Source organism: Filicampus tigris, chromosome 16, assembly GCF_054856515.1.
Source record: "Filicampus tigris isolate MCC_2025a chromosome 16, RoL_Ftig_1.0, whole genome shotgun sequence".
Taxonomy (NCBI): domain Eukaryota; kingdom Metazoa; phylum Chordata; class Actinopteri; order Syngnathiformes; family Syngnathidae; genus Filicampus; species Filicampus tigris.
Genome location: NC_141232.1, coordinates 5,762,398 through 5,787,763, shown reverse-complemented (window position 1 = coordinate 5,787,763; position 25,366 = coordinate 5,762,398). Strand labels below are relative to the sequence as shown.

Below are 25,366 nucleotides of genomic sequence, written 5' to 3'. Positions count from 1 at the left end.
GCAGGACTACACTGTCATGCAGAGGTGCTTTGGTTTACATTTTTTTTTTTTGTATGAAAAGCACTTTATAAATAATGTCTGGCCATGCAATTCTAAAACAAAATAATAACCCCGCGCAAATTCTATTCAAAGCCTCAAAACATTTAATCCAGAAATGCTCTTATTGCTGGTGACCAGTCCAGGGTGTACGCCGCCTCTTGCCAAAAGGTTGCGGGGTAGGCTCTCGCTCTAGAAAATGATAAACTCTAAACATCGCGCGGTCCTGGGAGGACTTTATAAAAACCGAAATTGATGGCAACAATCTTCGCTACCATCTAATGGTTTACTTCCCCCACTGCACATAATGCAGAGTCACCACTGTGTCCTCTGTTCTTACTCTACTCACACAACATCGTGCAGCTCCAGCCTGGTGTCTGGAGAGGGGTTGATAAGGATGTAAGACAGTCTGTTGCCTTGGTCTGTCATGCCATCTGAAACAGGAAGAAAGAACCAGGTGAGGTGGGTCATGAAGTGGACACTCACACTGAACAAAGGCTTAGCAACAGGAGAAAGAATGTCGATAAGGAGAATTGACAATCGCCGATACTTACTGAAGCCAGTGGGAGAAAGACCCAAATGCTTCATCCTGGTCCTCACAAGAGCATTGAGTTCCTGCCTCTCTGATCGCCGGAAGAGAGTCAGTCTCTGCTGGCTGATCCTCTCGGCTGCGCTGCCAGCGCCACCCTTGGCCCCGCCTGAGCTCCGCCCCCCCTTCCTGCTCAGGCGCCGCGCCCACTGCATGCTCTTCCTGCGAAGCAGCGGGTGGTCCGACGAGTGCGAGGAGGTCGAGACGGGCTCTGAGGAGGTAGAGTTGCGATGAGCGCCACTTCGGGACAGGAGGGGCTCCCTGGGTTCTCTGGTGTCCTCGTAGTCTTCCACCGTGATGGATACCTGCGACTGATACGTAATCACATACTCGTTTGTACCATTTGCCCACAACAGTAGATGCACCTTTTTATTTTCAATGCCATTTCATTCCCGACGCCAGGATGGCCCCCGCTTGTGCGGCGTTACGACGCTGACGCGGCTCGACGTACGATATCTTTTTCACAATGGCGCCACAGTGGCATCTGACCTCTGAAACGGGAAGCTTGTGGGCTTCAGTTCTGTAGATGCCAACGGGAATGTCCCCTGTGGAGGAGCACAGCTTCTGGTAGAGCCTGCCGTACGTCCGTATCCACAAGTCGTCTTCTGTGATTTTCATCTACGAGACAGAACATTGCACCCCTCGCGTGATCCGCTTATGAGCAGCCAGCGATCGAGTTGCGGTTGCTCTTACGGCGCAGAGGAACCCTGAACCTGGCATGGAGTCGAGGCCCAGCAGCAGCCTGGTGATGGAGATCATGTAATCCTTGACGAACGACTATCCAAAGCGAGGCAAGGTTAAATAGATTGAAGTCTTTTTTTTTTTTTTTCTTCTTTTTTTTTTTTTCTTTTGCTGCAATGAGTTGGTGAGTGATTGTGCGTTCTCTTTCTACCTGGTAGAGGAGCGTGTCCAGCATGCTAACACTGAAGACTTTGCCTGCTGCAAAGGGCAGGCGGAACATAAACACCAGGTTGGATCCTCTCTCCCTTTCCTTCTGCAGGTAACGTGCGCCCACACACACAAACGCGTGCAAACACATTTTCTGCTTAGACTCGATCTTGATGAGATGAAATCAACATAAAGTGACAATTTTGTCGATCCGCATTCGGATAACCATCCACATTTGCGTCTTCGCCTGGAGATGTTTCCATGCAGACTTCTATATCAGATTCATTAAATGACACTTTCAGCGTCACATTTACCTTTTCTAGCTTGGACAGAGCTTGAGAGTAGTGGTCTTTGACTTTAAACTGCATGAAGCGCATGTTGGCCGGGTGTGTGAGCTCAGTGATAATACTGAGTGCCGGGAACAGTCTGGACGCATGTGGGCAGAGATGGCAACAGTCAGAGATGTTGTCCGACGTGAGCAGGCGTCACCTGGATGAGGCACACCTGAACAGGGTCTGGACGTTGACGATGGTCTTTGCATCAGCCATGTAGTCCTCCTCCGCGATCATGGAGCTCTCCTTGTCAACTACCACCATGGTGTCGGCAAACGTCACTCCACACCGCAATAGGCTGTCTAAACTTTTTGGGAGGGTAAATAACAATTTATGCAAAATCTGCAAGGAATTGCAGCAAGGTAAAGGCAGAATGTGGCCGGTCATATTTTTTTCAAGAGTATGTTCGATGCAATCCCACTAGTTGAAACGAGGCATTCTGATAAATATTGCGTCTGTGGAATAAGAGTTGATCCACCCGTTTTTAGCCATCTCTGGGGGCGGCCATTTTGTCACTTCTGTCGACAGAAAATGACATCACAACTGCTCACAACGACCAATCACGGCTGAGCTGTTTTCTGAAGCCGAGCCGTGATTGGTCGTTACCTGAGCCCTGAGCAGTTGTGATGTCATTTTCAGTCGACAGAAGTGACAAAATGGCCGCCCACTGAGATGACTAAAGAGGGGTGGATTTTGCTGCTTAACTCATATTCCACAAACGCAATATTAATCAGAATGCCGTGTTTCAACTAGTGGGCCTGCTGGGAACATATTCTTGAAAAAAAAAAAGTGTTTGGGTTGATTTCCACTTTAAATGTGCCACTCTCTATTGCGTAGGTGCTCGCGTCACATACGAGCCACTCTGTGGCATAGTTGATACTATTTGACTCGTATGATGTCTGTCACAGATTCCAGTCGAAATTTATTGTAATCTCCTAGATTGCTGTCACTATACAGTATGCCGCAAAGGTGCCATTGTCACATTGGTGTCACTGCGTCTCATAAATATCAGTTTCTTGCATCTTCTGCCGCAAAGGTGCCAACCTCTGACGTATTGCTTTTGCTTTCTGACCTGACACATCGGCATCGTTATCGAGGAAATGAATGCCGTTTGGGTGATCAAAGTCTTTCTACGGTCAATCATGGAATTTGATGAGACCTTTGTTGCGCCTTACTTGTCCATAGAGCCCACTGTGTAGAAAACCATCGGGAACCAGCAGATTGCCTCCAGGAAGTCTGCCTCAGGTCTAGACCAATCAAAAATAAAAACGTGTCAGTTTTACACCAGTAATTCCGATACCCTCCTTCCCAATTCAAATGAATTGAGCTCACTCCGTAATGACTCATCGTTTTATTGCGTTTTTGCCCGGCTATTTTTGCACTGTAGGCCCTACCAGCCACAAAACGCAGCATTGTGGAGCACAGTGACCTGAAAGCATTCAGCATTTCACAAATCATGTTTACTGTGGCCAAAAATAACTCGCTTAATATCCCCCACTGGAGAAGACCACGTTTTACCACCCTGCGCAACTAAAGATTTATGATATGGCGGTTTCAGCCTTTCTGAGGAGCATTACATAGAGTACGTATCCTTTTTGCTTCCGAAACTAGCCACGGCAAATGGCCATAATGAAGAGGACCGTCTCACATGCTCTCCAGAAGCAGAACGATGGGGTTCAGCTCCTTTCTGGGCCGGTAGTAGGCCCGAAGAGGCACGATGAAATTGTAAAGGCCGTTCCCTGCGCTCTCCGCTGACACAATGATCAGTTTGTTTTTGAAGCCGTAGGAGCGGGCGTCTTCGAATGGGATATGGTGGCAAGCCTGTTGGATAAGGAGGAGAGCGACCATGACGATGTAGAATGGATGGCTGGCGACCCGTTTGAAGCGCTTACCTTGTCCATGCGTAGGCAGCAAAAAGGCATCTTTTCTTGTAGGAGGTGGCAAAGGGCAGGGGAACTACCGATGTATGGCGAGTTGAGCGGGTAGCCCTTCACCCACCTGCATCACGCACTCGCAGTTACCCCCCGAGCAAGTGCAATCGACTCAAACTGCGAATTTCAAACACTCACTCGCAGTGCCGGCCCCACCAGTGGGCGCTCTCGTCTTTGTCGCTGTCGTCCTTGCTCTCCTCTCCTCCCTCGTCCTCTGACTGGTCGCCCAGCAGGTCAAAAGTAGGGCTGCTGACGCCATCCACCAACTCCAGGACGGGCGCGATGCTGTGCCGCCTCTCCTCGGCGGAGTCCCCCAGGGCGGGCAAGGCCAAAGTGTTGGCCCCGCTCATCTCCGTCCTGGAGCTGCTTCGACTTCCTCTCCCGCTGCCGGGCCCTGCGCTCCCCGGGTCCGGACCTTCTGGGCTGCTGTCGCTGGAGTCTTGAAGGTCGATCGCTACCGTCCCTGAAAAAGACAGAAAGTCACAGTAATTAATCGGAGTGTGGCGATCTGAACAGTTCGACCGTTTTCCACCAGATGGTGTGTTTGTAAAACCTCCAAATTCCTTTGGTAAGAGGTTTAAATACCTGCCACGTACAGTAGGGTGGTGCTACTTTCTAACTTATAGATGCCACTGTCTGACGCATTCAGTTGGTGCCACAATTTGACTCGGGCCAGTATCTGTTACATAAGTGCAAGTATCTGTCACAAAAGAACTAGACAGTCCTGACCACGACACCATCGGGAAGAACTCGAATGGAGGCGCTCTTGTCGAACATCAGCAATCTTGTACCTTGCAAGTGTTCTTCCGGACGAATGGACGAAAATTCCCCCCAGAGACGCTCCAAAACAAAGTCTTCCCAAAAAGAGTGAGGGATGGAGACCAAATGCATATTTTCTTCTTTTTATACGCTGACATTGAGACTAGGCTAGTAATTCGGATGACGTCTTGGACGAATAATCAACGGAAACAATAAATAGAAGTATACCGAGCCCGGCTCACTGACCCATGCTGGCGATAATGCTGTGCACTGGCAGGCGGGTGAGTCCGTGGTAAATGCTCTGCTGGACCCCCCTGGCGTTGCTCCCTGCGCTGCCCCACGACGGCTCCCTCTGCCCACGGACAAACGCCGAGTTCTCCTCTTTGGAGATGTTGATGTAAAAGCAAATGTCACAGGCTCCCATGATATGACAGGGGCCGGGGTTCAGCAGGATATTGGTGGTGTCCAGCCTGCGTACGCCGATCAAACACACTCCGTACCTGTTGCCACGGAGACGGTGAAGCTCTGAACCGAATTCGGTGGGTGGGGACTCGCTGTCACTTACTTCTTGTGAGCATGAAAGGAGGCAAAGGTGAAACTCTTGCCCTGGTATTCCCCGAAGAACTTGCTCTCCTCCAGACGAATGTGGTGCACCTCATTGGCCGAGCAGCGGCGGTAGGTGCGATGCCATTGGTCGGCGGCGCACGCGCCGCCGTCCCTGCGGGTCAAAGAAGAGGATTGATTGGCCGTCCCAGATGGACTTTTTTGGAGTGTTTAACGCAAAGCTTCCAGGGCGACGGCTGCGGTTGGAAGGATTTTCAACCCCAAAGCTGGAGAATTAAAGTTTTACATCTCCGTCAGAGCAGTTTCATCAATACTTCGATCAATGCGCGGAAAAGGGCGGGCAGCCTGTCGGAACAAAAGGAGCCCACGTACGCATATAACACGTTAAGTGGACAGCCGTGTTCTCGGGGGTATACGGCTTTGGCTGCGGAGGCCACCGAGGTGATAACAGGAAGCAAGGCTGTGGGGGCAGTGTGAATGTGGGTGGCCTGTGACAAAAAAAAAAAAAAAAGCCTTATAACCAAGCGCTACAGCGACTTTGCAGTTGGTGAAACATTGATTAACTCAAATCATTGCAGCCTCGTCGTGCCGGATTCAAATGTATGTGCACACTCACTGGCCGCAACATTAGGTACCCCCTGACCCAGGCAATCCGAGGAGACTATTCTTCCAAAGAGGTTCGCATTGTTAAAATATTCCTCTAAAAAAATATTTCTACGTGAGGGGCGTGATTGTAGGAGCAATCTTACCTGTTCAGTGCTTGAAAGGCTCCTCCACGTTGCTTGAAGGCCTCCTGGGGTGCAGTTCTGGAAAACACCAAGAAAAAAAGTTCATCTCAAATAAATGGTGAGTGGAGATGGTCATTTCGACACTTACACAACCCCACGAGATTCGGCGTAATAATTATATTATCGGACTTAGTTTCAGTGTATCCTAATGAGAGCGCCTTCTAATATTTTGGTATTTCGCAACAGCAACCCTCAAAAGGATGTCTGACACGGCTGCAAACTACAGTCAGACTTATAAACATTGACAGCATCAATAAAAACGGAGCATTATTTTTGATCCAGTGGGCCTTGTATCGGATCAGGTGCGGCTAATATATTTTTTTTACAAGAATGTCTGTCTGTTGAAGAAAAGAATCAGGGCGAGTGAACTCACTGTCCTCTGGAGGAGTGGATCAACAGAGTAATGAGCGTCGAAGTACCAGGGCACACGCAGTTCAAAGCCAGCATGGCGTACTTAAACTCTTCCTCACACACCACATGATCTGCGGACAAACAGGACAGCGGCGACACAGTTGGGGAGGTCAGGCGGGCGTGAGCTGCCAACCTTTGTCAGAGCGTTTTTTTTTTTTTTTGTGCGTGAGAATGACACGTGACACGCGGCATCCTTTCACGGTGCGCCTTTCTTCAACGGACCACAAATATCCTTCGACGTGCGCCGGAGTCATTCGATTAAAAGGCAGCTGAGATATTTCCTCTCGGAACTGTAAATGTCAAAGGCTGCTTGCTCCGCAGAAAATGTCAGGGGATCTTCAAAATAAAAAATGTCTTTGTCCGCTGGCAATACCTGGTGACTGTTACGGTATTTCGTTTCAGACCAGCTGAGGTTTGCTTTGAGACGTGGGGCGGTGTCAGTAACCTCGATTTGACCTCACCTGAGCAGGGTCACTCCTGCTCCGAAGGGGAAGGGCGGTGCCAAGCCAAAGCGGATTTTATTTAATACCTTCAGTTAGCAGCACTGCGTTGACTCATCTTAAAAAAAAAAAAAATAACAAAAAAAAACTGGTTTATCCATCGGGACTTGCCATTCGTCAAACCAATCAGTAATTTGCATCCGGGGAGCCCAAATTTATCGCTCGATCCAAAACCCACTAAAACAATCTGAAGTAACAGGAAGAAATATGTGTCTGGCATTTCCCCTGCAATTATCAAAAGTTCCATTGTGGGCTGATCAACAGAAATTACATTACAAAAGGCGAAATGTTCCCAATTATTATTATTTTTTTTTTTTGAAGAGTTGTCCTCTGTTGCTCTGGTAAACAAACTCCCAAAAACTTTGTACATTTTAGTCTTATGGCTTTGACTGATTGGGACAATCTTTTCACACTGCAAAAGTGTAAAAAAAAATCTTCCGTTTGAGTCCAATTATAAGCCCAATGGGAAACATTAATATCAATTACATCTTGAGGCAAAAATCGAGCACTCCTCTAGCTCTGAGTTAAGCTTGTATCCTTCTTTCTCTCATGACGTAATAGCTTGTCAATGGAGTAGTAGCCTAAAGTTAGCATTTTGTACTCTTGAACTGTATCCCTTACATCTTGCATACAATGTTTATACACTTGTAATCCTTTATTATGTATCCTGGAAGAGACAAGCGGTTATGGGTGCGTATGTATCTACGTGACGGCGTACCGTTGGCCAGTAGCTTCGAAAGTGTTGTGGGAAGGCCTTGCGTCATTGCTCGTATCGAAATCGTTTTACCAATGTGCCTTTCATTCACTTAGCGGGTAGGAAGTGCAGTCGAACTGGTAGCCGAAGTTAGCCTCCAGCTGTGACCACGGACGCTAACTCTTTCTTGGCAAAAGCAGCCGAGCGATTAATGCTTGTAGTGAGCCAATCAATCCGCCGACCTTGCACGTGCTCGCTGTGTAATTCTTAATTGTGTTTCGTTCATTGGTGACCGGCCAGGCATCATAGGGCCGCGCTGTATCATTAATCTGTGAAAAAGCACCGGATGGATCAACCGTAGAGCCCCATTTACCAAAAGGCCTCAACAAATGTGTTCTTAAATCCTTCTGATGTAGGATTTTGGCTTTTCTCTCCTTTTTTTTTTTTTTTTTTTTTTTTTAATTCTACTGCAAGGAACCGTAATTGGTAACAAAATGTATCCCGCATACCCCACTGAAGTAGAACTGACATTACAAACTTGAATGAGCTGCGCTTGTTTGTGTTTCTCATTGTTGGCAACAGAATGACAGCATTTCGTTTGGAACGCTTTTAGGAACAACTTTTACAAAAGTACCGGCACGTTGGCGCGCGAGGCCCGTCGTTTTGGCTCAGAGCGGTCCGTCTCGTTATAATGCCGCTCACACACAAACATATCTTGAGGGTTTGACTGAAGTGGAAGCCTGGTCAATTGGAAAGGACAGAAACACCGATGGGGAAATAACATTTTCTATTATAGCAGCATCTCCGAGATCCAATATTCTTTTTGCACCTCTTCACCTGTCATACCTTCCCGCTGTGTTTGCACTCGCGTTCTGTCTTCAGTACTTTGTCCTTCTTTTCAATTTTCAACTGATACACTTCAGGCTTTCCAGACATTGTTCCTCCATTTCAGAGCCAAGAGTATTTTCGATTTCACTGCTGAGCTAGATTAGAGCTAAATTTCAGATCGGCAGGGAAACCACCTCCTATTTTATACCCACCTGCGAACTTCACATGGAACTTGTTCTCCGGCTTGAGGATCTGCACGTACAGCGGGCAGTTGGGGGCAAAGTCTTTCACCGCCCAGGCCCGCAGGATGGTCTGATGATCCTGGCCAAATTGGAGACGGGGGGCGGCGGTGAAATTGATGGAGTGAGGGCGACACAGGAGTGAAATGGAGCCACAGCTCTTTCATTAGCCGCATCAGATTGCAGCCCTGACGTAATAATCTTCATCAGCCACCGACTGTGCGGAGCAATCAAATGGTGCACACGCCATTTGGGGTTTGGAACTGCCCTGGCATGACCTTGTGTCGTGTTGTCACACAAAAATCAGAGCCGTAACAGATGATATATTTTTCTTTTTACGCAGAACCGAGAGAAGGTTGGATATTGTCGCAACTGTGTGCGTTTTTGTCCGTCTCAGGGGGCGGCCAATTTGTCACTTCTGTCAACTGAAAAAGACATCACAGTTGCTCGGGTATCAACCAATCATGGCTCAGCTTCAGCAAACAGGTGATGTCATTTTCAGTCAACAGCAAGTGACAAAATGGCCGCCCCCTGAGATGGCTAAAAACGGGCGGATTCCCTGTTTAACTCACGTTCCACAAATGCAATAGTCATCAGAATGCCATGTTTAGACTAGTGGCACATAGAACAAATTATTGTAAAGAGCATTTTTGATTGACCTCCCCTTTCGAGGCGTAAAACCCTTGGAATACACTTTACACAGGTGTCATCCCGTTTGGGCTCTGATAACACGTCAGAAGATTGCCTTCTTTTACCGTTTATACAGCAACTAAGGGCGAAAAAATCCATGCATTTACTGGCAGCGTATAAGAGGCGCTTCTCAATTTTTAGACAGAAATTGTGAAATGTTTAGTCAATTCTTAGCCAACTTTGTTTCAAGACTAGCTATCGGCCATTTTGAAAAAGCAAAAAGAGCGGTTAGAAAAGCCAAGTGTAACGTACAGCAGCGATACGGTCCACTTCAAACCGGTTACTGAGGATGAAGCAGGCCTCGGCATCATCCATCCTGCCGGCGGTTAGTGAGAGCGAAAAGGAGACAATCAAGGGGAGACACAGGAAGTGAGGCTTTTGTTAGTTTACTCTGGCACTTGACAAAAGCACATAACAAATATTGTATCTTTGATGGATGAGATGGGTAGGAGAGCGGGAGACAAAAAGCCACCCTGAGGTGAAGCAATAGGTGTAATATTAACAATAAGCAGCTTTCATTCAACTGCCTGCTGTAAGGATTATTTTATGTCGCAATGAAGAATGTTAAAAAGTGATAGAATGAAGGTTTGTGGAATGTTTGCTTTCTATGTTGTCACAGCAACTCACTTGGCCCTCATCAGGTCCTGGTCTTTGAGAGCAGACCCCTGCAGGTAGATGACTCTCTGGGCCCACAGAGGAACATGAAGTACTCTTCTAACCTGGACATCCATTTCCGCCGGGCACAAGATCACCACGTAGTAATCCTACACGCACATACACGCACACACACACACAGAATACATTCATGTCAATTCTGACCATGCGGAGAGCAAACTAATAATCGTCAGGTTTACATCGTACTTCACAGAAAACCTGTCTTTCAATTGTGTCAAATTTGTATGAAAGAGTCATCTAGAACGCTGAAAGCAAGGAATATTTTGATCTTTGTCAGAACCAAGATTATTATAGTTAATGCGAACTAACGAAAGCACTATAACAAAAATCGGAGAAAAATAAATGAATTGAATGGTCGGTGATCTGGATTTTGTAACATACTTAAATTTTCACATTAATAGACTGGTTGAATAGGGAGAAAGTAAAGAGCTACAGCATCCAACCATCCATTTTCGGAACCGCTTATCCTCACTAATATTTTGCTCTGGCTAAATCTCGGAGCAAAATCCCACGCCCAATGACAATAACCTTCGATGTTAACAATCATGTCGGTCAAACACAACGCGTCTGCTCCTGCTTGAGCGAGGAAGGAGCAACGCGATCCCGCCAACTGCCGCATTTACACTGCGCCTTGACCTCAGCTGGAGAGGATCACGAATACATCGCTCCAGATCAAACTATTAACGACGCACCTGCAGTCGAGGGTGTGCGAAAAACTCGTTGAGGAAGTCCATGAGGAGGTCGATTTTGAGGCAGCTGACGCACAGCACCACGTGCTTCTCCGTCTGCGCCCGGTAGCGGCTGTAGTTTCCGCCGGACTTCTGACGCTCCATCCACAGGAAGGCCAGCTGCTCAAACTGTAATCGGGATGACATCAGACACATTGGGCAGATGGACGTTCGATTTAAGCAGGCAAATGAAAAACAGGCCATGTGCTGTCGAGTGTATCCGATTGATTTGGCAAAAGCCAGTCAGGAAATTAAACAGAACGTCGGTGAGCTATTTCGCTGGAGATTTTACTGAATTAAATGAAGGGGATATTTTGTAGCAGAATGCTCCATAAACATGTCGGGTATGCTGCTCTGAAAATGCTATTGTAACAATGTAGGCAAAAAAACATTTTTTTGACGAAATTTATGAGTGGCAAGATTTTGGCAGTATTGTTTTCATGACATCATGAAAAAATACATAGTAGAAAGCCGTGCGACAACACACGACACAAATACGCAAACTCCCAAAAAAGTGAGCACGTTATACTAAAAATGGCAAATTTGCCAAAATAGTCAGTGTCTTGACTAATAACACTTGGTTACCACAAACTTTAAGTGACTCAATTTAGGCTGTATTATTTTCTTGACATGAATGGAAAGAAATAAAAGTCGCGCACAATACACTCCATAAATATGGCAAACATATTTCACAAAAAGTGAGGAGGTGCTCCTCTCAGAATTTTCACAAAAAAAGAGCAGTTTTCCACAATTTCAGAGTGATTATATTTAGACCAAAATATCCAGATTTTAAAAATGGTCTTTTTTTTTTTCAACAAATATTGAGCTGGAAGCTGTTATATTTAGACTTTTTTTGGGGAAGCTAACATCTCACCTATTTTTTTATTCACACTTTTTTTGGGGACTCGATCCCCACTCAAATTTTTTTTTTTGTACCCTATCCCACATTGCAAAAATATGGCTGATTTGCTGTTCTGAACACGTTTGATTTTGCGATTAAGTTTTTTTTTTTTTACCCTGCTATCTCAAAGCATTTACGACATATAATTTGCCATAATTCCAAAGTGGTTAGATGAAGGCACATTGTTTTTGGTAACTTTAAGAAAAAGGTCCTTGCATAACACACTCCAAAAACACAGCTTTGATAAATTCACAATATTTTGCTGTTTTGACAGAAAATCACAAGTTTTGTGAGAAAGTGCCGTCATGGTTAAGGCAAAATTATTTATAACTTCACCAAACGCTGTATTTTACACTGACAGTGACACCCATTTATTAAAATAAAGTACCTGTTACTAATAACTGTTAAAATATGTCTCTTTTGCCCTGATGTCTGTATGCTACTAAATATGACAACAGGCTTCCATGACACATCCTCATTAAAGTCAACTTTGATACACTTCCTTTTTCGTTTCTGCTTTAACAACAAATCATCCATAAATGTCATTCTCTTAAGACACAGATTTGTTTCTGAAATTGACTTGGAGTAATCGGGCGGTCACGGTCGTGCCTTGTATTTTAAAAAACAAGTCGCAATTGTACTAGAGTTGTGAGAAATAACCGAAAGTATTTTCCAGACACACAAACTATGTCGCGCGCGCGTCGACAGATCCGAGTGACAATTTGTTTGGATGCAGCTTAACTGTGGGTGGTCGAGCGGATAAATGTCATTGATTTTGTGCTGAGACAACGTTGGCGCCCGTGTGAAAAGCTGGGATCCATCTTTGTGAATCCATGACAACAGACAGCTTCCTGCGATGGTATCTTTTGTCATTTGTTTACAGGAGAAAAACCTCAAAACGACGTGAATAGTCGCATCAATATAGCTTTCGGTGTTTACAATAGCACAACGGCGCATGACGAAGGTTTCGGACGGAAGAGTGTGTGTGTTTTGTTTGTGCAGGAAAATGTAGGGGGCACAAGTAAGAAAAAGAGGAAAAACAATAGCTAAAACCTGATGATGTGGTCTGAGGCTAGGTCATGGCAGGACACACACACACACACCCACGCACACACTCGCACGTACACTCGGGCTGGGGGGTTAGGACCAAGCCGGGCCCAGATCTAAATGTCAAGGGGTATTTATGGAAGAGCAGAGGGAGACTGAATAGAGAAGGACATGACATGGCGTCCATGTTGGTGACGCACACATTGTCATTACCTGCCCGGTGCAGTTTTATTTCACTTATTTTGTGTCATATTTCTCTTGTTTTGGGGAAGACGAGCAGAACACCAGAAAATAGCGCCGTTTGAATTCAATGTAGCGCACAACATTGCGCGTGGGCTCCAGTTACGTTTTGTTGACCTAATTGCAGAAATGCATGTTGGGTTAATAACCGATCTAAAAACAACTGTGTGAAGGTACTTGTAGTACAGTAAAAGTATTTAGAAAAACGAATCATCCCGTCTGATTTGCACGTCACGTTTCTCTCTTTTATAGCTGTCTGCATGCTCACGCACACTCAAAGACGAGCACACACTGTGCATGTTCTTTGTGTTAGCAACCATTTGCCTGTTGGGAGATGCACCACGATTGGGAGTTGTTAGCATAGGATGGAACTCGCACATGTCAAGGTGTTCCGAGGGGAAGTGTTGTGCGGCTAAGTGTGAGTATGGGAATTGGGGAAGTGAGTGAGTTGTCGGAATAAAAATAGCGTTTCAAATCAACGTAGGATGGATGAAATGAGTCACCGCCGCGTGTCTGTGTGAGCTCATCTCAGTGTAACCTTCGTTGAAATGAGTTTACTAGGCTAAGTGTGCAATTCAATCTTTCAATTGAAGGCGTCGTTTTAAAATGGCTATTATGCAATTCATAGTCGACGGCCTGGAATAACTCAAAATGTTAAATATCCATGTCATCGTGGACTTGTTTATATTGGTCTATCTCTCTTCGGTAATACTGCCTTTTTTTATTTATTTTTTTTAAACCGTCACTTTCTCTCTCACCTGTATGGGAAGCACAATGAGCGCCACGAAGATCATGATGACCACCAGCAGCTGCGAGGGCCAGATCTGCGGCGTGACATCCCCGAAGCCCACCGTGGAGAAGGTGACGACGCAGAAGTAAAGCGAATCGAACAAGGTCAGGTTGTTGCCGGCTCGCTCCAGGTGCTGGATGCCGCAGATGCTGTTTTGGTGAACAGGTAAGAACAACAACACAGGAAGGCAGCATGGCGGGGTTATGCACTCGCTGGCCACTATAGCGGGTGCACCTGCATTGAAGCGCCACATTCGTATAGTACTATTTATAATAAGGTGTGATGGTGTTTGAACATTATGGCTTTTTTTTTTGTTTTGCTAAGGTGGAGTTTTAATGCAGGTATACTAGTAGTACTATGACTACTACTAACTGTTTTATATCTATAGCACATTTCATACACAATTCAACTCAATGTGCTTCACAGAACCAGAAGGACAGCGCCTAAAAGCATTTACAAAACAAGTAGCTCAAGACATTCAAAGGCAAAGGGGAGAGAACAAAAGTGTCTTACTAAGAAGTATTTAAAAAAAAAAAAAAAAATCGTACATTGACAACAGAGGCATTTACAAACAAAATATTGAAAGGCTTTTAAAAGCAAAGCCAAATAAAAAGTAGCTTTAAGTTTAATGTAAATTACTACTAATTATTACTAATTATAAGCACATTACAAAAATATTAGTGTTTTGAAGAGGCACACAATCTATTAATGGCATGCCCATTCATTTTAATAGGGAAAGATGACTAAGTTCAGATATGAGTGTTTTGACTTGAGAGCATGGTTACGGAACAAGTGAACCTTGTATCTCCAGGCACGACTCCTATTTCGTATCCGGCGATCCATAAGAAACAGCTTGCACTTTGCTTTAATTCACGTGACGTTGTTGAATGTGTACCTCTCTGGCAGTGTCAATATAAACGGAGAATTATCTTGTGCTCATCAGTGCGTGTAAATGCCGCCAGATCAGAACGCTCCTTTGATATGATGTAAGACATGGCTCGTATTGGATGTCTTTGGCTCTTGCAGGTGTACTTAATAAAATGTTTGAATTTTGCACGAGTGTGTTAGCTGGTAGGCGGGTGGATGCCTTCCAGGGCTAATGTGCGGAACAGTGGACTTTTATTTAGTCTTAAATGTGTGAAAGCGGGCCATTGCTGCCGTCTATACGGGATTGCAAAAAGGTAAATTGCGATTGGCACCGTAGTCGATCTTTAAAGATGAGAACGGCCGTTGTTGCTTTGCAGCAATCACCAGTTGTCATGTCACGTCGCTATCTCGCACTCGCAGTCACCAATTATCTCCCTGCTTTGTTTTATTCACCGCGTTCTCTCTCTGTGTCGCTGCATGTATCAGCGCACCATTATTTGCTCTCTTTCCTTTCACCCATCTGTCACCCCCCCCCCCCCCCCTTCCTGTGAAATGACTTCCCGTCCTTTTCATTTTTCAGTTGGCTCTCGAGTCCGCGCGGGTACCCACCATGTAAACATGAGACACACCAGCGTGCTGATGAGTATCACCACCTGGTTGAACATGGCCGAGTGCGTCCGCTGGATGGCCCTGTGGAGGTCGTTCTGCGGAGGGACGCAAAAAAGAGGGAGACGCCGGATGAGGCGTGCAAAAGGAAACGGAGCCTAGAGGTGCGCTGCTCAGGTCTTAAACAGATCGGACGTGTGCTTGGTGGAGCGTGGGGGACACAATGTTTCCTTAAATAGTGGCTTTCCCCGCGATAGATGCCATGCCCGAATTCATCGCCAGGCCATCCACTTATGACAAAAAAAAAACTCCGCATCGGGGGTGGGGCGGGGGGGAATAAGGTAATAAGTGTAATTACCGGCAGCGCGGGAGTTAGCATGCCTGCCTGATCAGAAATTCTGCCTTTTAAAAATGGAGCAATGTTTAGTTTTGAATGACTCTATCATTTCACACTGTTTATTACTGTGATCGCAGTCGTGTAGAGCTGCACTGCATCATAATGGGAGCCGTTTCTTTGCCAAGGCAGAATTTTGGATTCATCTCTTGTATTTGATCTTATGTCTTGGGCCTGCCACACACTGAGAGACAGAAGTGGACCATCATGGAAAAATTGAATTTGCACATTCTTTGTTGCACAGTCAGCGAATGTACAAAACCGCCAACCCGTATCTGTTTTTTGAGGCTCCATATACAAACAAACAGAACATATTTTTATTTTAATTTTTATTGAACCATAAAAACATGGTGTGATTGTCAAGGAAAATGTGGATGGCCATAAAGAGCAGGATATAAATGAGAGCGTGGATATTTCGAGAGGCTGTTGGCAATGACATAAATGAATACTATATGTTAAAAACAGTACATATCGGCATTACTTGGCGGCACCGCTGCTGGCTGACTGGTTCTCGCTTATGATTAAATTTGTTTTTTTTTTTGCTTGTTTTTTTGTGGTGGAAATTTCAGGCGCATTTTTTAAATGGCTGTTACGTCTGCAAAATTGCAACGTCCTCCCCAGGCAACTCCAATTTTCAAAGCTAACAAAATTTGTGGCAGACTTTTGGTACTCAGATTCTAACTGCACACTGCGTGACTGTTCAGGCTCAATACACAGTGACAACTAGTCTACCTTCTTATAATTCGTTTTTTTTTTTTTCACGCCATCAAGAGTGTGTAGAAATAATACAAGATTGAGAGGATTATTGTAGCTGCTTGACTCACTATCATGTTCTCCAGAGCATGTTTGGCCAGCCAGCAATTCAGGAAAACGGGAATGAAGAGATTTCTGAATGAGGGCAGAATCACCTGTGGACAAGTGGACAAGAAACAGAGAGCACGTCACTTCTGTTTGTGTTCCCCCCCAACAGAATGCATTTGCAATCATCCCTTGCGAGGAGGCGGGAAAGCGGAAGTCGACTGTGTCGCCCATGAGTGCCATGCATATACTGTAGCAGCAGGTAATAAATGCCTATTCCAGAAGGGAAGGGAAGGCGTTGTTTGAGAGCGCTTTCGGTGCTCACTGGCGCATGTTTTTCCACTCACAGTGATCATGAAGGGGACGGCGCTGATCATCTCCAGAATGAAGGGGACACGTAGTACTTGCTCCCAGACGTTGCCCTGGAAACGCAAAGCACACATAAGAGGTCAGGGAACTCCATTGTCATGGCGACCCCCGCGGGCGGGATTACCGCATAACAGGCCCGTTTAGCGGAAGGGGACACGTTGAAGCTTGAAGTTGCACAAGTGCCATTTAACTCATTCACTGCCATTTTCAGACCCTCTTTTAGCCTAGTGTTTGAAAAAAAAAAAAAAAAATTGGAAAAAATATAAATAGGTTCCTGGGATTGAATGGCTGGACTTTGAAACGACGAGTAAATTCGCCAATGGCAGTGAATGAGTTAAGTGGAAAAGCGTTTACTCGGTCAGATGTTTTTCCGGTGAACATGTGCGCTTTTTATGTGACCCCCGTTCCAGAAGAGTGTAGGTGGACGTGCTCACATTTCCTGTGTCCACAGGACTCAGTTGGCTTTAAAGCCTCGGCGTTAATGCACACACGGAGCCCTTCATAGGCTTATAGTGCCACGTACATGAAAGGCATGGGCACACCTGGATGGATCGACGCCCCACAGCAGCAACACGGGGGCTCCTCCTAAAATCCGTCTCATGTGTCAATATTTGGACACTTTGGAGGTGGTCCACCCACTAAGGCTGGGTACACACACTGATTTGTAACATCATATTTAGAGGTGTCCCAATCACGTTTTTTTGCACGTCTGAGTCCGGGTAATTTTGTTTCGTAAGTCTCGAGCCAATACCTTGGCAATGCATTATGAAGAAAAAAAACAAACACTTCTAAATTGTCTTATCTTTTTTTTAATTTTTTATTTTTATTTACTTATTTTTTTTATTTAGAACTTTTTATGTGGCTCTAAGTCAAGCAGTGGTTCAAATCGAGTACAATATTACAATATTTTATTCCTGACTTTAGGAATTAAGAACGCTTAAAAATCTTTTTCAGCCGATACCGATTAGCTGAAAATCGCGTGATTGGAAATCGCGGCCGGTTGGCTCAGGATAACTTTTTTAAAAATTTTTTTTTTTATTTAGAACTTTTTATGTGGCTCTAAGTCAAGCAGTGGTTCAAATCGAGTAAACATTACAATATTTTATTCCTGACTTTAGGAATTAAGAACATTTAAAAATCTTTTTCAGCCGATACCGATTAGCTGAAAATCGCGTGATTGGAAATGGCGGCCGGTTGGCTCAGGACAACTTTTTTTTTTTTTTTTTTTTTTTTATACTAGGAGCCTAGTGCCTCCTATCCCAGCAAAGTTACTGGTGCTACAGGTGCGAGTAGATTTACCTGTACATTTAACTTGTCTAAAATTTGAGGAGCATATTTGGGGGTAGTCTGGGGTCGTGTACTGTCAGATTTAATTTCATGCTTTCGTTTTTACTATGGCCCACCAGGTTGTAACCGCGAAAACAAACGCATAATAAGCACATTTATACACAATCTGCTGATTGCCAAGCTTGTAAAGCCATACACATTCCAATCAGTAGACAAAAATAATACCTGTACCTTACATGCGCATAGTGTCGTCTTTAAAAATGTTCAACACATTTCTAGCCGATACTCGATTAATCGATGGGATGATCAATAAAATACTCCATTCTAAAACTATACAATAGATGGAGCACAAGTTTGCACCGTCGTAAACCGAGGACACCCTGTACATTAATTTGGGCATGCTCTGTATTACAGACAAAATACATATAAGAAAATCTGATCTGGTGACGTTTACGCCACTATTTTCATAAAACGCTCACCTTGTAGCTAAGATACACAAGCAACATGGTTTCTGAAAAGCTGATAAAAGCCACGAGCACCTGCAAAGAGAGAGAGAGAGAGGGAAGACTCGCATTAAAGAGAGGGAGCAGACGGGGAGTTGAGACAGTCTGAGAGAGAGAAATTAGGCATGGCGGAGATGTAAGAGAAGAGCGTGGGTGGCATCGGTGGGCGTACTGATGATTGAGCTACAGAGAGAGAGAAAAAAAAAAAAAAAACCCCATGTGAGCAGCGAGGGGGAATGTGCCGTGATTGTGTCCACTTTTATGCCCGTTACTCACATCTCATTAGACGTATGCAAGTGAAATAAGGGAATGATGAAATAACCTGTCAAAGGAAAGCGCACATGCAAAATGTATATTTACAGCAAACAAGTTGTCTATTCTATCTGACCTGCAGGGCCCACAGGGGTAGGGGTCTGTCCACCCAGATGATCAGCTTCCTGCAGAGTGCAAGGACAAGACAGGACAAGGAGCAAAGGTACAACCGATAAGGGTGCAGCAATTTGATAGGAATTTTGACAAAAAATGAGAATTTACTGCCAAGTCCAGACTGCACGAAATACTCTCATCGATAATAATATGCTAATGAATAAAATGCATAGTAATGGCTGTCAGAGGTAACAATTAGCAGCCATGCTCAGAATGTTGCTTTACTGTACTTGTTAAAGTGGTAACCTGTTTTCAGGCCATTTATGTCGCTGTCCAAGCTGCTTGTTGGTTAATGGAAGTGCCCGTGTGAGCGTGCGTATAATATTATGCTCATAATTGGGCTATTTTCCAACAACTAGAGTCTCACAAAACATTTTCATGCGCTTCCTACCAATTAGAGTGCATTACGTTTTTTGTTTTTTTTTAAACCTATTAAATTTTATACAAACAGACTTGATACTAACAACAGGTGCAAGTGACAGCTAATTTTAACAACATATTTACATTTTTCCTAAACTGTCACCTTTTGTTCCACCAACAAGTTTTTTTTGTCAGCCACTTAGTAACAGTGCTTCACTTTTTGTTTGGAAATTGTATTCAATTCTGGGGAGAACATTTTGTAATAATTCCTTGGGGTGTTATTTTTTTCCTCAGCTTTTTTTCCACCAAATACTTTTTTGGTAACATTTCTACTAATTAATTACGACACATAACTTTGTAAGAAATCCTTCAAAATATTGGTTAAAAAAAGGTCCATATTGTGACCTAAAACAATTATTTACTCAACCAGGTTTTTTTTTTATTTGACTTTCCCCCATTTTTTTCAGCTTTCTACTAATTCATCACATTTTTTTTTTTTGGTATGAATCTACTGCTAAATTCCAGTGGGAACGTCAGCATTTTTGAAACATTTGTTTTATTTCTTTTCTGTTTAATTTCCATCAAATATATTCACGTTTTATTTATTTTTTTTATATAATCCTAAATTGTGGCATGAACAAGCTCAAAACAAAAACTGCCAGTTCAAATATATTCTTATTTTTGTCGCATTTTCCCAAGTTTGTGTCGGTTTGTTTGGAAAACCTTTTGTCTTTTTTCTATTAATTACTTTGCATTGTGTTTTTTTGTAATGAAATCCTACTAAATTCTGGTGATTTTTTTTTGACACCTTTTACTTATTAGTCAGTATTATTTTGTTTGTTAATTCTGAGGAGAACAGGCTCCCCACTGACATGAGTGGCTGCTAAAATGGACAAGATACTTCTACCAGCACCATCAACAGCCCATGTTCTCATATTGTAGGCAACAAGTGATATTCACACAGTCAAATGGAAATTTACAGCGTTATTGTGAGAAAAAGCGCCCGCCCCCTGCCTCTCGCCTCCTCTGGGGCCTATCATGGCTGCTTGCCTTCTTGATTCGTTCCTATAAGTCGGCCGCCTGCGGCAGCAGGCCCTTCCCCGAGCTCGCTCTGTCAGCCTCCTTATTCATTTGGAGCCGGAGCTTAGCCAGTATCACCGACCGCCAATTAGATCAAAAGATCCCCGGGCTGGAGACACGGCGTGGCCTTCCGGGGGCCCGTGATCCGCCACTTCCTGTTTCGCCCCCCGACCCCCCCCCCCGCCCTGCCGCTGTATATTACATGCTTTATCTCCACTAGATCGCCGTTGATTAGGCTGCACGGGCACTAGATACATATTATACTGACAGTTAATCCATACGGGCGGATTGTGATAAATGAATGTGGATCTGGAATGTTCGATATGGGCATGTGCATCGCATCGGTTAAGTGAAGTCGCATTGATCGCGTTATGCAACGTTCCCGACCGTCGAGGGCCCAAGCCGAGGTTGCCGTCATTCCTAATTTGAAGACGCGGCGCGCGCTTACCAGTCAAACTCGCTCCATTGGTGGGAGGATGTGTTCTGTTTGGTACAGTTCGCGCCACTCATGCTGTGGGGCGGGCACAAGGGAAAATGGTCAATTCCTGTCTAGTTCCGCTCACGGGACGCCGCGTTGTGTGCTTCTCACCAGTCGGGCCTCCACTCTTGCGGGTTGTCCAGTAACACTCTGACAATGTAGAGGAGGCAGCTCAGCACTTTGAGCGCAAAGTTAAACATTCGCACTCGCAAACCTGCAATGGAAAGATTGGAGGGTTTGTTTGGATTTGTTTGAGCACTTTATGGCGAGGAGCCGTATGTCAGGATCGCAAATAGTCCTCTGTGTGAAGCGGTAAAAGCAATGTGGAAATTGATGGTAAGAGCGGATCTCAAAATGAAAATGTATTTTTCAGTTCAAGTGTGGAAAAGCTCACACAAGCAACTCCTAATTTGGATAGTTACACTTTTGCTAGCATTTTACAAGAATTAACAATAGGTTTGTACAGTACAATACTTTTTGCTTAAAATACTCATTCAAAATGATCATTAATTTTACCCTCCTTGCAGAGGTAGATTACCACTTGCGACACACTCTTCTAATAATTGTGTTGCATTCATAAAATGTATAAATATCGCTAAAATGACACTAAATTAAGATTAGTAACAGCAAATTAACCACAGCACATGAAAATAAGTAATATTAAAACATATTACCATGTTAAATTAAAAAAAAAAAAATGGTGTCCTTTTTTATTAATTTTTTTTAATAGATATATTTTTTGAATAAAATCCTATTATTCCAATTCTCCCCGGTGCAATTGCGTGTTACTCATTCACAATTACACTCATTCCTACCACTGCACCTTGCAGTTATCTAGTTAGCTTTTGGAGGTAGCAAACACATCTTTCCTGGATGCCACGATTTATAGAACAGCTCAGCAGATTTAAATCCCCAAATGCATTTTGTGTTATTCAGGCTACCGTCATTTGTTAGAACACAAAGAAATGAGGGTAATATGAGCTCAGATTTCTTGTGGTGCAGGTGAGCAGCAGGCTGAGTAACGTATTCTGCCGTGTTTATTCAATGTTTGATTCCCCCTGAAGTTTCGTGGACCCACCCCAAAACCAAGCGGCAGCGTTTTGGAATCCGTAGACACGCCCACAGCGTCATTGATTTCATTGATTTCGAAACCCTCATTTTATCTACCCGGACGGTTTTTTTTTTTTTTTTTTTTTAACATTCAAATTTGGCGGGGTTGTTAACAACACTCTCCCTTGTAATGTGTCACATGTACAAGACTGTTATTTTCACTTGACAGCGACTATAAGATGGCTCAAGTTGTACCTAATGATGTGGCCATTGAGTTTAATTGCCATCGCCTGAACTGGTTGTTGTTGTTGTTCAAACTGCTCAAAGGGATACATGCAGACAAAAGAGAGTGGCGATGCACGCGACAGGTTACAACAACCCGAGTCAGTCATGGAAAACCAAAAGGGAAATTGCGGCAGATGCTTGATGGCAGCGAACACGCAGGTAGGGGGCCAACTCACTGGATCTTTGGTTTTTGATGAAGAACAGCTTGAGGCGCTCCTTGAACGTGTTCTCATTCACGTAGAACTCCACCTGCACCCTGAAGAGACCAAAGTTGGGCAAAAATGTCAAGAGAGGAATTAAGACGGTGAGCTCCACTGTGAGGGAGACAATCAAATTGCAGATAAAATGGGGTGATAATTACTTAAGCATATCGAGTATAAGAACAAGAGCCTCTAATGGCTTTTAGGAGGAAATGGCGCTCCGCTAGAGCTCGGTCATCCTCCGTCGCTCTCGTTAGCTGCGCTGATTGAATATAGAGCAACAAATGACTTCTCTTTGACATGACTACTCAACATGGGAGTCCATAATTGCTGGTTTTTTGTTTTGTTTTTTTTTTCCCGCCCCTTTTCTCTGCCGGCACCCTTCTGGCGAGAGCGACACGTGTGCAAAAATACCCGCCTGCACACGCGTGGGTTATTAGGATTATTAAAGCACTCATGCGGCGGCGTGATGGAAAACAACAAATGAGGCCCTGCTGGATTGCTGGATTGTCCAGCATGGGAGCAGTTGGACTGGAGGTGAGCGTATTTCCCGTTTGACCACTCGGTCTCCTTTCGTCCGTCCTTTGGGAGTGCAATGATTCAGGTGGGGGGAGACGGATGACGCCAGACGCTCAAGTGTCGCAACGCTATTGGCCAGCGCGGGGGTTCCACGGTGACCCCTGTCGCGGCCACACACGCGCTTTTAGGCCGAGGGAGGCGCAAGCTTGCCTCTAGTTGCCACGGCGACGCAAGGAGGGCTGGCCTCCCGCTTCCCTCGCAGATGTGAGCAAACATACTTGTGACGGGCGCTCGGCCATGGGGTCCAAACCCGTCGACGTCTACCCCCCTCACCCGCACGACTGGGTGCTGCTGATATGAGAAGACGTTCTTTTTGTAATGGCCGAACTTTGAAGACAGCTCTGTGACGTCAGACTGCGTGTGTTGGTAGGCCTAATGAAGTCTTAGACAAAAGCAATGACTGTCATAGCAAGCAATGGATATCATGCTCCTTTAATGCATTAGTTAAACTGACCAGTTCCTTCATCTCTTTGATTTTAGAGCCGCCACGCCCTTCCCCAAGAGCTCCAATCGAGGTACGTTTAGACCGATTATCGGCCGGGCCAATTATCGGTACCGATATTCAGTGTTTTGACAAATATCGACATCGGTCTTTTTAGAAAAAACAAACAAACTGCTGGCCGATAATGAATCAATTTAAAACGGCTAACTTCAAGGAACTATTTATTTACTATTTATTTACTTATTTATTTTCAGATAACTTATAAGACATTCTACTGACCCAGAGAACACTCTGCACTTTTTGTTTGAAATCAAAACAAAGAAGTGACATTTTAACATTTGTCATTTTCAAATTTTTGGAGGACTTTATTTACTGTAGAAAACTATATGGAGCTATTGTTTAAGTTTTCATTTAATTTTTGAAGACATGGTGATGACGCTGGGGGCTCCCTTTTTGTTAGAATGTTACAACAAAGATGTATATTGGCAAACATTTATAATAATGATTAAAAATTCAACATTATGCAAATCTGAAAAATTGTTCAATAAACATATGCTTAAAGGGGAAGTCAACGCAAACATTGTTTTTTTTCAAGAATATGTTGTTTGCAAGCCAGCTAGTTGAAACAGGGCATTCTAATAAATGTTGCGCTTCTACAAAGTTAAGACTTTTATTTTATTTTTCTTCGATTTTTACGCCAATATTTTACTTTAGTGATGTCAAAGTTATTTTATGGAGAGGAAAACACAACATCAATAAAATCAAAAATATCGGAGCGATCATTTTAATATTTTCATGGATTTAAGCGGGCATGAGTCGAGGTGTGCACATACATTTTGGTGACGAGTGGTCTCGAAAGTAAGTGGGGAGGAAAAGGTTTATTGTCCATAAAATCCCAAATATTGGGGCGATTGTTCTAATATAAGAGTAGAGATGAACACATGAACTTTAGTGACGGTTTTCGGACATCAAGCAAAAACCTTTTAACATTAAGCGTTTTAGACGAAAAAATGCTACATTTTAAAATCCTCCAAACCAATCCAGGGTCGCGGTTTTTTTCCCTTGCGGTTCGTCAGTCGATGATCGTTGCTCGATCGCTTGGAGAGCCGCGCAAAAACCAGGCCAAAATAGCCGACTGATAGACAGACAGACCGTGGGGTGGCTGCGAATGCGGAGGATGGCGTATGAGACGAATGACAGTTTGAACCTTAGGCTCTCCCGCTGCTTCCACCCCATGCTGGCACGCCAATCATGACTCAGCACCGGTCCTTTAAATCACATGGCGGAGAGACGAAAGAAGTGCCGCGAGCACAGTCGGTGGCAAGTGTCAACCTCCACGCTCAAGCCAAGAATAGTAGTTGTACGTATGAGCCTGACGAGGGTCAGAGTCTGATTTATTCACAGAGTAGAATGCAGAAGTCACGGCATGGTCTTTAAAAACATTCAAAAATAAATCATTAAAAAAAAATCGTAAATTGAGCACCCTGTTGTACACACCTAAATCTCGAATTTGTCAGTAATATCACATTTATTAATTGCTAGCAAAGTGAAAAAAAATGTGTGGTAGAACAATTTACCATATGGAACATGCAACATAACATTTGCAATCGTCACAACAAGGGAGAAATATGTTAACAGTGTTATTGGCTACAACCGTGACAAATAGGCACTCTGAAACTGATTTGATTGATTATACATATTTTTTTCAAGGTACTAAAAATGCAATTTTACTTTCCCACGTGCGAGCCCTGCGAGGGCCTTACAGTAAGTATACTGAAAAAAAATCAATTAAAAAAAAAAAAAAAAAAAAGTGGTATAGGAGGGACGCCAACGTTGAAAAATGATATAGCATGGAACTGTCAGTCTTTTTATTTTTTGTGATCCTACTCAAGAAAAAGTGATAAAAACCTCGTTCTTTAACTTTCAAGGTGATAGGCTGTAAACCTCTGACCGTTTCTCAAAATAGAAAAATCAATTAAATGGATCAATAAATTTGGCTGCAAGACGGCATT

At 44.1% G+C, this 25,366-nt stretch overlaps 1 protein-coding gene across 6 annotated transcripts in view; it reads right to left on the bottom strand.

Moving 5' to 3' along the window:
- kcnt2b (potassium sodium-activated channel subfamily T member 2b) overlaps positions 1 to 25,366 on the bottom strand; it is a 41,919-nt gene that overhangs the window by 2,319 nt on the left and 14,234 nt on the right. The window contains exons 2-29 of one of the 6 annotated variants that reach the window (XM_086056600.1): positions 22,310 to 22,389; positions 20,910 to 21,012; positions 20,769 to 20,831; positions 18,843 to 18,891; positions 18,431 to 18,490; positions 16,643 to 16,717; positions 16,322 to 16,405; positions 15,107 to 15,201; positions 13,599 to 13,779; positions 10,617 to 10,781; positions 9,877 to 10,013; positions 9,502 to 9,565; positions 8,533 to 8,641; positions 6,261 to 6,369; positions 5,849 to 5,905; positions 5,101 to 5,253; positions 4,782 to 5,035; positions 3,915 to 4,239; positions 3,738 to 3,843; positions 3,494 to 3,666; positions 3,021 to 3,092; positions 2,018 to 2,152; positions 1,828 to 1,939; positions 1,518 to 1,619; positions 1,319 to 1,402; positions 1,115 to 1,243; positions 591 to 936; positions 386 to 470 (exon numbers count right to left, since the gene is read on the bottom strand). In XM_086056600.1, the coding sequence (XP_085912726.1) occupies positions 386 to 470; positions 591 to 936; positions 1,115 to 1,243; positions 1,319 to 1,402; positions 1,518 to 1,619; positions 1,828 to 1,939; positions 2,018 to 2,152; positions 3,021 to 3,092; positions 3,494 to 3,666; positions 3,738 to 3,843; positions 3,915 to 4,239; positions 4,782 to 5,035; positions 5,101 to 5,253; positions 5,849 to 5,905; positions 6,261 to 6,369; positions 8,533 to 8,641; positions 9,502 to 9,565; positions 9,877 to 10,013; positions 10,617 to 10,781; positions 13,599 to 13,779; positions 15,107 to 15,201; positions 16,322 to 16,405; positions 16,643 to 16,717; positions 18,431 to 18,490; positions 18,843 to 18,891; positions 20,769 to 20,831; positions 20,910 to 21,012; positions 22,310 to 22,389 (3,507 nt within the window). Of the gene's footprint in view, positions 1 to 385; positions 937 to 1,114; positions 1,244 to 1,318; positions 1,403 to 1,517; positions 1,620 to 1,827; positions 1,940 to 2,017; positions 2,153 to 3,020; positions 3,093 to 3,493; positions 3,667 to 3,737; positions 3,844 to 3,914; positions 4,240 to 4,781; positions 5,036 to 5,100; positions 5,254 to 5,848; positions 5,906 to 6,260; positions 6,370 to 8,532; positions 8,642 to 9,501; positions 9,566 to 9,876; positions 10,014 to 10,616; positions 10,782 to 13,598; positions 13,780 to 15,106; positions 15,202 to 16,321; positions 16,406 to 16,642; positions 16,718 to 18,430; positions 18,491 to 18,842; positions 18,892 to 20,768; positions 20,832 to 20,909; positions 21,013 to 22,309; positions 22,390 to 25,366 lie in introns of those variants that run through there. The other 5 variants (XM_086056601.1, XM_086056598.1, XM_086056602.1 and 2 more) reach the window with 5 other exon arrangements.